This window comes from Microtus oregoni, unplaced genomic scaffold, assembly GCF_018167655.1.
Source record: "Microtus oregoni isolate MIOR12 unplaced genomic scaffold, Mior012 000019F_ref0000042, whole genome shotgun sequence".
Lineage (NCBI taxonomy): Eukaryota > Metazoa > Chordata > Mammalia > Rodentia > Cricetidae > Microtus > Microtus oregoni.
Genome location: NW_024543078.1, coordinates 40727885 through 40741491, shown reverse-complemented (window position 1 = coordinate 40741491; position 13607 = coordinate 40727885). Strand labels below are relative to the sequence as shown.

Genomic DNA, 13607 nt, shown 5'->3' with positions numbered 1-13607 from the left:
TCTCTGTTCTTGGACTTCAAGTTAGGGGCCAAAGGTCTCCCACAGAATACTGAGAGCAGGAGGCATGGCCAGGAGGCTGGAGGCCATACTGGAAGCTGGGTAGTGGCACTGTGCTCCTAGGCTGGGAGGTGTCTTTCCTAGTGTTCTGGGTTACTCTGAGAAAGACACCTATCTCAGTTTACCCAGCCGTGCAGTGGGTTCTCGAGGGAAAACTTTCTGAGGGGTGTTGTGGAGTCTGACATCTTAACCAATATGCATCCCATCACCCCAGTCCCTCCCCCTATTTTTTTAACGAGGTCTCACTGAATCTAGGCTAGCTTTGAACTTACTATATAACTGAGGGTGACCTTGAACTCCCGATTCCCCTGACTTCCTATCCCAAGTGCTGGGATTACAGTATGCACCATCCCGTGTGGTTTATGTGGGGCTGGGGAGAAAATCCAGAGTTGTACGTGTGTGAGGCAAGCACTCTACCACCCCAGCCACACCCTAGTCCCTCTTCATCATACTTTGTTTATTATTATAAACCGCCAAGCACTCTACACTCCCTCTGATAACATTTTTCTTTAGACTTAAGGTATCATCTTATAGAAGTTAAAGCGGAGCAGATGGCAGAAGCTCCATAGACACAGGAAGGGCCTCGAGAATCTTGGCTTCAAACCACTCTGAAAGGAAGATGCCTGTATGAGGCAGGCCCTTGGTCCTCCCACTTGGAACTCTGAAGTCCCGGATCTGAGGCTGGGGACTGGGACAAGCACTTTAAGGGCAAGCTGTGATGCCCTGGCGCTGCCATCTGTATATGAACTGGTATTCAAGAGCAGGGTTCTGCCAGCATTCCAGAAGGTAACAAGGAGGTGAGCATGGCCAGGTGCATGGCCCTGCTCAGAGTTGGGAGAGGAGCCATTACTGGCTGCCACATGACCTGGACCACTTGCACACATACCAGCAGACTCAGTGGACAAAGACCAGAAAAGGGGTTTGACCTACACTGTTCAGCTCAGACCCTGGAAGCTGCTTGCTTGGGACTCTGGGCCCTACTCCAAGAGATTCATAGAACCTAAAGAGCCATGACAGACCCCTGCAGCACAGGATAAGAGAGCTGAAGGATCAACAGGGATCCCCAGGGGATCCTTCTTCCATGGTGCAGAGCCTTCTGCCAGCAGGTCCCGGAGGGATAGTCTCGGAATGAGACTGGTAGACATGTGCTAGTGATTCTGGCCTAGACAGAGACCCACAGGGGTCCCCACTGTGTGTACCTCGCGTGCCCCAGCTGGCATCCGGGTCTGCTCCACAAGGGGCCAGGTTGGCATTCTGGAAGAGAGAAAGAGAGAGAGAGGCCGGCAAGAGGCAGGTTGCAGGGGGCAGGCAGCAGGGGGCTCAGAGACATCCCCAGTGCTTCCAGGGTCCTCAAACTGCTGGAGGAGAAGGGTGTTTGGCAGGTTAGGTGACAGACAGATGGTAAAGGTGAGCTTTGGAAAGAGAGTACCCATGCTCTAGGGAGACCCAAGAGTCATCACAATCCCACTGTGCCTACAAGACAGCAAAGGGGCACTTGCTGGCCACTTCTTCCTGGGGGCTATGCATCATCCATACTCTATTCCCAGAGTCCCCAGTGCCATGCCTAGCTACACAGCCCAGACTGCCAATGTCCATGCCCCTCAAAGCTCCAAGACAAGAGGGGCCTCTGCCTCTCTGCAGAAACCATAGGCATTCCCACAACTCTGGGATCATCAAGGATTCTGGTGTCCAGAAGTCCCTGGTACCCTGGACAAAGTGGCCTTGTTCTGACATTAATACCCAAGAAGTGACATTCTTGGGGGTAGGGGCTGTTACCTGCTGTCATTAATAAACTGTCATGTAAGCAGCATTGTGGTCGTTGAAGCTCTTTCTTTCTCTTCCGTCCACTTGGAAAATGCATCTGTACACGCTACCTCTGTCTATAGAGGTCCGCCACTGTAGAGTGCACCACCTGCAGCACCGCAGCACTGCAGCACCTATGTCTTGACTGACTCCTGCCCCACCATACCTGCCGTCTGTACCAAAACTGCGGGCTGAGCTGAGCTCCCTGAAGAATGCCTGACATTACCCCAGGCCCCAGCTCAGTCCAGGGGTTGAAACAGGGTCAGGGCTGCTGGGCAGAGTTTTTGAAACCAGGCTCAGGGATTGCATTTCAGCAGAGCACTGCAGGTAGAGGCACCGTGTGCTCCACCTACAGATACAGTTACAAGAGAAGCTGCTTCTGATGGCCCTTACGGCAGACGACAAGCTGGGGGGCAAGCTGGGAGCGGGCTACACATCCCAGAGGATGTGGAAGTAGAGGGACCCTGCACGCTAAAATCCTTCATCTGAAACAGAGAAACAGAGGCCCAGAGATATGACATTACCTTCTTCCTGCCTCAGAGCTGGATCCAGCAGGCTATAACTGGTGAGAGGGTGAGTGTCGGTAACAGAGGGTTGGAGCAGGCCTTTATTTAAAATCTTGATATGTGGTTTATCATGGACTTTTGGACATGGATTTGGATATTCTCTCTCTCTCTCTCTCTCTCTCTCTCTCTCTCTCTCTCGTTTTGTTTGTTGAGATGTCTTGGCTGGTCTGGAACTCTCTATGTACACCAGGCTGGTCTCAAACTCATAGAGCCCTCCCTATCTCTGCCTCCCCAGTGCTGAGATTAAAGGTGTGCCTTTAATCCCTACCAAGTCCAGTGGATTTGGGTCTAACACCACTGTAGTAACATGTGATGTACTTCAATGATTCCATCCTTGGGTTCAACTGTAATTTGCCTCTCTGGGTTTTAAGCCCTGCATCCTTAGCCAGGGGTCTTTGCATGAGTCGATAACTCTCCATGACCTCTCACCATTTACCCTTAGAAGTTTTTAAAAACAGCTCTTGGGAACATTGTCTCGGCCTCAGACTAGCACCTTAGGCACACCTGTCCATCAGAGAGCCTCTTGGCAAGTGAGGCCAGTCTGCCTGGTCTACCTTTGCAGCCACAGATTGACTGACACTGAGGATGAATGCTGCCACCTGGTGTTTGGAATCTTGTATCACAAGCAGTTGACCACCCAGGCCAATACCTCCAAGTTAGAACAAACAAGCTTCCTCAAGCCTTCTAGGTCTGAGGAAAGAGAGGAAAGATAGGAAGTGGGTCATCCTGCAAATTGAGGAACAGGAATCTTGGTCTAGAGCATAAAGAATGGAATCTATGCCCCGTGTGGCTCTACAGAGCACTCAGCGCAAGCAAGTCTTGGGCTAACCTGTATGTGTGGACCAGCAACAGAGAAACGCCCAAGACTGTACTGCCTGGTCCCACCCTGGTTAACTGTTCTGTGTTCTCAATGAGATACCTGGACTTTTAAAGGTGACGTGCTATTTGTCTTCCCCAACGGGGCACTTACCAGCTCAACTGACACATTCTCCTATCTTACTGCACCCTACAAAGTGGGAAAACACCCTCAGGCTTCCCAGACAAGGCTCAGAGAGGTCAAGCAACCTTGCTGAATTCACACAGAAAATGCACAGGACTGTAGGGGGATGAGTCCATGTGTTTTGCTTTCCTGAGACTACACTATAACCGCTAGTAGGAATGAGATCATAGCCGCCCACACTGGCGGCTGTGATTTTCCTGCTAAAGCCACGTAGGAATGAACTGTCTGACTCAGCAGATGCTGGTGCAGAAGAGGGCACGAGGGTTTGCTTTGAAGTCCTGACTCATGTGGAAACCATGCTACAGAGCTCGGGAAAAGATCTGACAGCTGGATCTGTTCTCATAATCACTCAGATATAAGAACCACCCCCTCCACCCTGGTGAGTTCTAGGAAATAAAAGCTCTGAAAGTTACATAACTTGCCTCAAGACGGCTGGGAGTTCGGGGCTGTCTAATTCAAACACACATGCTCTTTCCAAGACCACAGCTGAAGATCTATAGTCACATAACAGCCCAGCCCCCACCATGCCTCTCTCAGAGACAGGTCTTACAGAGCCCAGGTTAGCTTTGAACTCACTAACTATAGAGCTGAAGATGGCTTTAAATTCTGGTCCTCTTGTCTCTACCTCCTGACAGATACTTTAAAAATATAAAGTTAAATAGTTTGAGACAGAGTCTCACCATGTAGCCTTGAATATCCTGGAATTTTCTATACAGACCAGGCTGGCCTCTCACCCACTGCCTCTGACTCCCAAGTGCTGGGATTAAAGGTGTGTTTGGGAGACTCTCGTTTACTAGACCTATGTTTTATTTTAAGAACATGCAAAGCGCCTGTTGGCCTTGCCTGTGATTGCTGTGCTGTTTGGTACATTTACGTTTCTGAGATCTGCCATGGTTCAGTAAGCCCGGGAGGCTGGCACTCTCCGCATCTCTGCTCCCTCTTCATGTATCGTTTGTTTGAAGCTTAACTTCAGTTTGCCGTAGCATCTCTACTCCTGCCTCCCATCTGTGATTTTAGCATCTCTTTCTTCTCATTTCTAACGAAAAACACATTTTCAGTGTGTATCTTATAATGGCATGCTATAATACTATTTTTCTAACCAATCTGACAGCCTGGGTTTTTGGTTTGTTTGTTTTTTGTTTTTGTTTTATGCTGTAATCTAATGTCTTCACAGGTAACACCAGCATTTCTCCAAGTGGGGTTTCTTCCAGGGATCAGCCACAAGGACCTTCAGGTGCTCAGTCACCGTTATCTTACTGATGAGCCAGGTGGCACATGTCAATCATTTCTGCATCATTCACAGGAGAACCTGCAGCAGGCAGCTGCTAGCCTGCTGGACTATGAGCATCGTCTCCTGCGGTAGGTTTGGGCATCAGGACATTCTCATGACTCTCGCCATGTACAATGCTAGGGGTCACTAGGTCTGTGACAAACTCCTCTCAGATCAAGACTCAGGAGGACTTCTGCCCCTTCAGATGAGGGAAACTATAAAAGTCATGATCACAGCTACCCAGCCCTCACTACCGGGACACATGGGTGATGCTTTGGCAGCTTTTCTCAGATACTGTCATTTGTTTTCGATAGAATGTTCTCTGGGGGCCTCCATCTCTTGAATTTTGGTCTCACTGAATCTGTGCGTTGACTTAGACTGCTTCCCCCCCCCCCTCCCACACACACACACAAATCCTTTCTGATAGCAAAGCACCCAGTGCATGATTCTGGGGCACTGCGGGTCACCGGCAAATGTCATTGGGCAAGCACTGCAGGAACTCCAGAGAGAGGGTCCAGACTTGAACTGCCGGGCATGGCTATAAAAGGCTGCTCAGGTGAGTGAACAGCCAGACTTCTGCTGAAGAGACGGGGGAGCACACACGAGTATTAGAAGGAGTGAGAATGAGCAGGAGCAGGAGCAGGGGACAAAGGATCCCAGGGCCAAGTGGAAAGTCTTGTGAGGATGGACTCCACCTTTGAGGCTCTCAGCATTAAAGCCCAGGGCGCTCAGATCTGCCCACTCTCTATCCTATGTTCACATAAGGCCTGCCTCATGGTACTGCAGTGAGTTAAGATGATGTTCACAGTAGTTCCGGAAAGAAGATGGATCCACAAGGATCCAGACCACCTATTTACAAGTGGAGTAGGAGGAGCCAGTAGAGAACATGACCTCTGCAGACAAAGTTCATCGTTGCCACAGGCAGGCTGAGACTCTCCCAGGGGGTCGTCTTTTATGTGTTCTCACAGAGGGTTGACTTGAGACAGGCTGGGCATGCAGACAGTCTAGTGTCCTTCCTTCCCTCTGTTCACCAAGCAAACCCCAGAACTTTGCTTGAGCAGAGGGACATATTAGCTAGATCAAGCCAGGTCACTGGCACCTGAGGGCCCCTTGCTTAGAGAGCAACTGTTCCAGATAAAAAGAGAACATTCTAGAAAGACAGACAGGGCTCCCACGGCCCCTAGAGACCTGACTCTGAGTGGAAGGTTTGACATCTGGTGTCAGAGGAGTCCTGTGTGGTTTCTAGCCCTCTGCTGTCCCTGTGGAAAATAAATTCCATTGGAGAGAACTCAACGAAGCAGGCAACATGCAAGGTCCATTCCAGAACAGGAAGAGAGGTTAATGGGAGGAGAAGCCATGATCCTTTAGATTCCATCCATGCAGAGGCATCTGTATGGGGGACACCCTGAGGCTGGGTCTTGGACAGAAACACAGTAAATCAGAGCCTGATAAGATGGAGGAAAACAACAGCTAGTACCAAAGGATGCCTGCAGCCTCTGGAGATGCCTCCCTGGTCTTGGGAGTGTCCCATAGCCTTAGAGAGAAGCATATTTCAGACAGCTGGCCCTGAGTTTACATTTTGATAAGACCACGCCAGCACCACACACACACACCTATTTGATTCTCTTGATAAGTGAATTGTCTTAATTTATATACAAACTTCCTGACACTAGGCAAAGCTCCCTGGGTGATGGAGGTTCTCCTGGAGCTGTATGCCTATGTGAGGCCTGGGGGTTCTGGATCATTAGGACACCCCAGCTCTTCTCAGAGATCTTCTTTGAGAGCCAACATGGTTATAGGCGTCTCATGAAGGGCACCGGACCAGGGCACATGCCAGGCTCTCTTTGGGGTGGCAGGCTGAAGGTCTCCCGCACTTGCATTCATGGGTCTTGAAATTAGAAAGGCAATAAAGGACATGTTCCTAGTGACCACACGTTAGTGACATGGGATGGTTATGGCGCCATGGGCACAGAAACACTCTAACATTCCAGATTTGACTGGATTCAGCCACTAGAGAAGGAGGTGAGGCTGAAGAGCATCTCAAAGCAGTCCTAGTCACTCTGGGTGACCTATATCTCCCCCTGGCTTCCGGGGCACAGCAGAGAGAAGCCAGAGTATGGCCAGGTGCATCTTGTCACTCTTGATGAGGAAAAGGCTCCGGTGGCAGCACCTGGGGCAGAGCGTCAGGCAAAGGCAGATGGGCAAGCAGGATTCCTGTCTTTTTTGGCTGTCACAAAGCCATGGGGACAAGTGCAGGTAGGCAGCAAGTGATGGTTAGTGCCCCACAGGTGGGGAGGGTCCAAGTACCTACCCGGAGGTCCAGGCCATCCTTCCTGGGTCCTGGGAGAGTGTCGGGTTTGGAATAAGGGAAGCCTGTAACAGACACAGCACAGCCTTGTCACGCACTCAGCCCAGCCAGGCAAGGGCAGGACCCATGACTCTTCCAATAGAGATAGGACTAGGCGGCTGAGAATAAGCAGAGGCCCCTAAAGATAATCTGCCTGCCTTATTTGTGACCTTCTAGCCCCAAAACACGGGGGGGGGCATCTGAACCAATTATTAACACCAGAAACATTATTGAAATGGGGCCCAGCCCAGCTGGTACCCAACTTCAGGAAAAACCTCAGTATCACACCACCCAGGCCTAGCTCTTTACCCAGATTCAGACATCCTATGCTAGGTATGACTGTGGCCACCCTGCACTTTGACGGCCACCACAGGCCACCACTAGTCAAATGGGGCTGGGGATCTTTGAGGTTGGTGAATCTCAAATCCAAATAGTGATTCCTAGATTCTCTTTAAATGAAATGAGCCAGGCAGAGACACAGGGGCCCTTGATCCTCGCTAGCATGAAGCCAAATGTCATGGGAGCTCCCAGGAAGCCAGGGAAGGGGCAGGGGGGCTATGGGCCACACCCCCACAACATTCACACTGAAGTGTCCACTGAGGACTGACGTCAGCACCAAGGACAAAACTGCCACCTGTCCTGTCTGCCCTGCTGCTGAGCATGCCAGGTTAGGCATTACCTCGAGGTGTCCTGTGGGCTCAGAGACCCTCCTCCCAAGGGACCCACTGAGGAAAGTCAGGAGCCTATGACAGCTGAAGGGGCTAGATGTCGCTCTCCTCCAAGAGGAGGGTAGCAGCAATGAAGAACTTGTCTGTTGTGTGGATTCTCGCACAGATTCAGATCTGCTCAGACCCTACTGTATCAGAAGCCTATGATTCTGCAAGCCCCCCAGGCCCTTTGGATGAACAATAACAGCAAATGTCTCAACTGTGTTTCTGGCCCTCTAGTCAGGCACTGCACATGGCCTTCCCATGGCTCAATATTCAACCTCTCCCATGCAGTGGCAACCTTCTTTCCATAGGCCACATGTGTCTCCCACCTCCCTAACAACTGCCTTAGACAGGGCTGAGCAATTTTTAAAAATCATTTCAGTTTTAATTATGTGTATGTGGGTGGGAGGGGGGAAAGGGTATGAGCATGTTCAGTGCTGGTACCCATGGGTCAGAAGAGGAGGTCAGAGGCCCTGGAGATGGAGTTATGGGTATTTGTGGGTTGCTCAGTGTGGGTCCTGGCACCTGAGCTCTGCCCCCTGCAAGAGAACAACGCTCTTACTGAGCCATCTCTCCAGCCCTGGTCATACTTTTCCCATTAAGTTGGAAAGATGGGGGTGAAGAGATGGTGCAGGGTTTGATTCCCAGCACCCCATGGTGGCTCCCAACCCTTTTCTGGCCTTTGTGGGCACTGTGTGCACATTAGTGCACAGACGTACATACAGGGAAAACATTCATACACATAAAGCAATTTTTTTAAAGAAAGAAACTTGAGAAGGGGATTGGTGGCCGTGCCACCCCACCCTCTATGCCTAGACTTTTTCTCTTTCTGAGCTTTTGAGCCCGTGCATCTGTCATCTTCTTTCTGGAGAAGGCCCCTTAGTCGCTCTTTAAGGTAACAACTTCTCTCAGCTTTCCCCCACCTGAGAAGGTCCCTGTGCCTTCCATCCCGAAGTACATTCCCACTGAATGTAGAACTCACAGGCCTCCCGTTGGCACAGGAAGACACGCCACTCGCTTCAGGTCCCCGTTGTTTCCACATGGAGTCAGCTGCCACCAACTAGAGCTTCCTGTAGATGACATCGCTCTCCTCGCTGTGGACTTTCAAGATTTTTTTTTCTAAACCTTAGTGTTCAGAAGTTTAGAAGAACGTCTTGGTATGGACTTTTCTGATTGATCTTCTCTGGGGTTCACTTGGTCACATGACCTTGCCAGTCACATGACTTCTGCCAAGTCTGCCATGTTTTCAGCCATTGTCGCTTTTAATGTTTCTAACACATTCTTTTTTTTTGTTTGTTTGTTTGTTTTTGTTTTTGTTTTTCGAGATAGGGTTTCTCTGTAGCTTTGGTGCCTGTCCCGGAACTAGCTCTTGTAGACCAGGCTGGCCTAGAACTCCCAGAGATCTGCCTGCCTCTGCCTCCTGAGTGCTGGGATTAAAGGCATGCGCCACCACCGCCCGGCTTCTAACCCATTCTTTCTCCCCTTCAGGGAATTCACAGACATGAGCACTATTTCCAAGATCCCTGGTGCTTGCTTTCCTTCTCTCCGTTGTCCACACCAGAACGAAGATCCTGATGCCCACTGTGGGAATCAGTTATTCTGTCCCTGTACCCACACAACAGGTTTTTCATTATTTTACTTTTCAGTTCAATGCCAATTCCCAGTTGAATCCTTTTTGAAGTAATTTGTGTTTCTTCCATGAGATCTTTTCTCTATTCCAATTTTGACACAGCTGCTGACTGGAGCATCTCTATGACTGATGTCGTAGAATCCCTGTCAGATGATGTCAACACCAGTTCTCACCAGTGTTCTGGTCTGGGGACTCTTTCTCATTCCAATACTAACGCCACGGTTCTGGGTGCTGCAAATCATCTTTTGATTGAATCCTGGATATTCAGTTGCTGTGACAGGAGGTGGGATCTTGGGTAGTCTTACATTTTGGCACACCATGGTTCTGTTGGGTCCAGTGCGCGGGGACAGGCACTCAGACTGATTCCCATGATCATTGTTTTTCAGAGTGATTCATACACTACTCCATTCTTCTCGACTTGCCTGGGCTTGCTGGTGCCCACCACGATCACTGATAGAGCTCCCTGTCTGTTTGCCCCACCAGCTGGGAGGCAGAAGATGCTAGTGATAAACTCTGGACCTCCTCCCTGCAGGCTCCATCCCCATCCCATGACACTGCAGGGGTTGCCAGCCTCCTCCTCCTTCCCATCCTGTGGCTGCTTGCTCTGCTATAGTCCCCTTCTTTCAGGTATACTTAGCAGCGAAAGCTAGACAGGTGTGTCTACCACAGGTGTTCCTGTCGTCTGAGTTGCTATCTAGGTCTTGTCACATTCAATCTCTCTGAGGGAGGGATTGGCTAGTGTGTGATTTTTAAAGGTCCCAGAGTCCCATGTACAACAGATGTATTTAAAATCCCTTCACACATTCAGAGTGCCATCTCCATGCTCAAGAGCCTCTATGCCTTGGACACAAGGGAACTGAGGCCTAGGCAGATCAAATGACCTGTATAAAGATCAAATGACCCTTGTAGACCTTCTAGAGACCTGCATATCTGATATGGTCAGAAGCCTTCAAGAGTGTGTAACCAAATGTGGATATGACTGAGAAGTGGCTGTGCACAAGAAGGGACAGTTACAGAGGACAGAGGACCCCCAATGAATTCCCGCAGTGTGCTCGTGATCCTAGGTTATATCAGGCCCTTTAGGCACTGGACACCCTGCTAACTCCTGGGCTAGGCCCAGGCTTAGCCTAACCACGTACTCCTACACCAGCTCTCAGGCCACCCACAGCCACTCTAAAGCATGCCGCTGACTGTTCTTGAAGCTGGCTCTGTTCCTGGCTCTGTCCTCCTCCAGAGTGGCTCACAAGAGGTCAGGAAACCACTGAAGACTCAAGACATAACTGAGAGCCATAGGGTGTGTTCCCGGTGCAGTGGGAACTCACAACACTGGAGAACATTCTTCTGACAAATGACCAGCAAGCCACAGCAGGCCACCATGCCTTTGTTGGGGTTCAGTACATGACTGCCATTGCCTGCTCTGTGCCGGGTAGCTCCTCTCAGCTCTGGACAGCAGCACTCAATGGCCCTGAGCACGTGCGATTTAGGCTGTAGAAGCAGACGCTGGTGGAAAAGGCTTGAGCTGGCAGCTGCAGGCTCGCTGCAGCCTGGCATGTGAGTCTGAGTGTTCCACCTGGACGTCCTCATAGGACTGCACACCCAGGTGCCAGCCCCTCATCCTGCAGGTCTCCAGATCATTCTTGTTATTACATATAAGGAAATTTCATACCATGGAGGCTTGCCAGGGACCCAAGGTCACTCAAGTGTGCCTTGCTAGGGCTCTACCTGCTGGGCCCAGATACAGGTTCAGGGCTCTGTGTCCATTCCTCTTGGGGTTTCCTGGATGTATTAGTTGCCTTCAGTTCTTTCCTGAAAGCCATGCCTGCTCCCATCTTGTGTCTGGCTAGTCCCTCTCACACTATACCATTGTGTCTGTCTTCCTAGAGCTCTGCAGAAGTCAATCTCCAAACCTTCACATATGCTATGCATTGCCCAGATACCTCGCTAATGCAGATGCTGGCAGCCATCACCTTCTATTCATCTAGGTCCTAGCTCAAGGGAGAAAGCTAAAGTCCTCTGGGGCTGTCATTGCACAGAGTGGGGTGGGGGCTGGTAGCAATGACATGGTCACATGGTTTGCTAGCTCTGCCTCTACCCTCAGCTGGATCATCCCTTCCCAAGCATTTGTTGCTTTCAGGACCACATCTTGAGGCCTGCTGGACAGTGGCCTCCTCCCCAAGGACTTCCTATATTCCCATGACACATTTCCCAGCATGCCCTAGCAGTCGGCTTACATATGCCATCTGACTCGCCCCACCTCACTGCAATGCCACAGGACAGGAGGCCTTTTCTGTTTCAGGCCCTGCTCTGGTTCCGCACCTAGAACAGGGCTGGGACATAGAAAGTATTCAAGGTCTGTGTGCTCTGTGCCTGAACTACTCCTGCTCATCTGGACCCTGATTTGGCACTGGAAATGCCAAAGATCTTCCAGTTTTGATATCTGTGGACTCTGCCACCTAGGGGTGTCAGCCACAGCTCTACCACCAGGCGCTTGGCCTTCCCCCTCAGTACTCCAAAGAGACTGACAGGTCATAAGGAGCCTGCTCTGCATATCACAGGCAAGGGAATTTGGGGCAGCTTTCTCACCGAGAACTCTGCGGGGGGGGGGGGTCAAAGGGACAGAGAAAGTCTGGCCTACCCACTCTTCCTCCCTCCCTCCCTCCCTTCCTTCCTTCCTTCCTTCCTTCCTTCTGAGAAGAAGAGAGTCACAGAAACCTGTCCTGTAGCTGGCTGCTGCTGACTGGTTGAGAGGGAGGACAGTGAGCTAAGAAGCAGAGACTGGAACATTTCATCATTCCACGCTCTACAGGGGCCTCATGTTGGAGGGCACAGAGGTGACGGCAACGGTGAAGGCACAGGCCAGTCTGGGGTGAAGTGGCCTCTGCTGAGGTCTTCCCTGTACTTCCTGGATGCTAAGTCAAAGAGACTCATTTGTCTCCAAGCCCCAAGGCCACCCCGAACCCACTCCTCCCACCTTCCTCTCAACTTGGTGATGTAAAAGAAGGGTTTACTCTCTGGAAACTTTGGGGCCTTGCTAGGGACCACAGAAACCCTCTGGCAGTGTCTTCTACAGCCCAGGTACTTGAATTAAACCACTATCATGCCTGTGTCTGTGTGTGCACATTTGTATTCACATCTGTGTGTAAGAGACCACAAAAGAGAGGATAGGACAAGAAAGGTCATGAATGTGGGACCCAGAGGACATGTGTCCACAGGGTACAAGCTACGGAGGAGACTGGGGGCTTAGAGTCTCTCTGTAAGGCCTTCAATCCCTCTTCTTATGAGAAAAGCCAACCTTGTCCCCCTTTGTGCAGACACAAGACATTAAAGAGCACTTGCAGAGAGCCAGGAAGTTCCCGCATAGGATACAGAAGGAATGCAAGCACATCTCTAATAAAACACATGCCCGTTGATAGGGCAGTAGAGCCTGGCAGAGAACTGCTGCCCTGTGGGACTGTACAGCACCGCTGGGATGGAGGTAAAGGCACAGGTGCAATGCTAGACCCTGTGGGCTTCCTGCTCAAGAAATCTGAAGTCAGGACATCAGGGGGACGCAGAGGCAGGAGGATATAGCCATGGCTGTTGGCACATAACAGGTGGCATGGGACCAAGCACAGGTGGCTGGGTTCCCACAGGCCAGGTGTCCACATAACACCTACTTCCTGTCCACACCATTCGTGTTGGCTTGCTGCAGGGATTCAGCAGAGGAATGGGATGGCAGGCAAGTCCTTGTCACTGTGGGAGTGACCAGCGAAGACACCTGGAACAGCTTGCCTCACAGAGACAACCCCACTCAAAAGTGCCCAGGATGAACACTCTCATTCTGGCATCTGCAGATGAGAAAGTACTACAGGGGGTGGAGGGCACATGCACGGGCCGCACAGCATAGTGAGAGCAGAAGCGGGATCCTGAGAGGATCTGTAGCTGGGCTTCTTCCCACACTGCATCCCTGCTCCCTCAGTCTGAGCCACAGGCAGTCCATACATTCCAGTGGGAACTGCTGAGGGCACAGGCTGGCCAACACAGGGAGAGTCTGGGTGAGGTCATAGGAATGGACCAGGGCACTTCCCTAACAGAGCAAAGACCAGAAACTGAAAAGCACCATCCTGAAATACCAATATAAATTTTTGGCCCCCAGCTAATGCCTAGATGCCAAGACACCACATGGGGCAGTGAGAGCTAAGGGCAGCCCTATGCCCTGCTCTGTGGAGGGGCCTCCACTACTCA

General features: G+C 50.9%; 1 protein-coding gene across 18 annotated transcripts in view; it reads right to left on the bottom strand.

Annotated features, from left to right (window-relative positions):
• Positions 1 to 13607, bottom strand: part of LOC121459804 (actin-binding LIM protein 2) — a 123945-nt gene that overhangs the window by 10283 nt on the left and 100055 nt on the right. For 11 of the 18 annotated variants that reach the window (XM_041669809.1, XM_041669813.1, XM_041669820.1 and 8 more), the window contains 2 exons: positions 7008 to 7069; positions 1257 to 1311 (listed from right to left, as the gene is read on the bottom strand). The exons of the other annotated variants lie outside the window; for them this stretch is intronic. In XM_041669809.1, coding sequence (XP_041525743.1) covers positions 1257 to 1311; positions 7008 to 7069 — 117 coding nt within the window. The remainder of the gene's footprint in view (positions 1 to 1256; positions 1312 to 7007; positions 7070 to 13607) is intronic. 18 annotated transcript variants of the gene reach the window in all.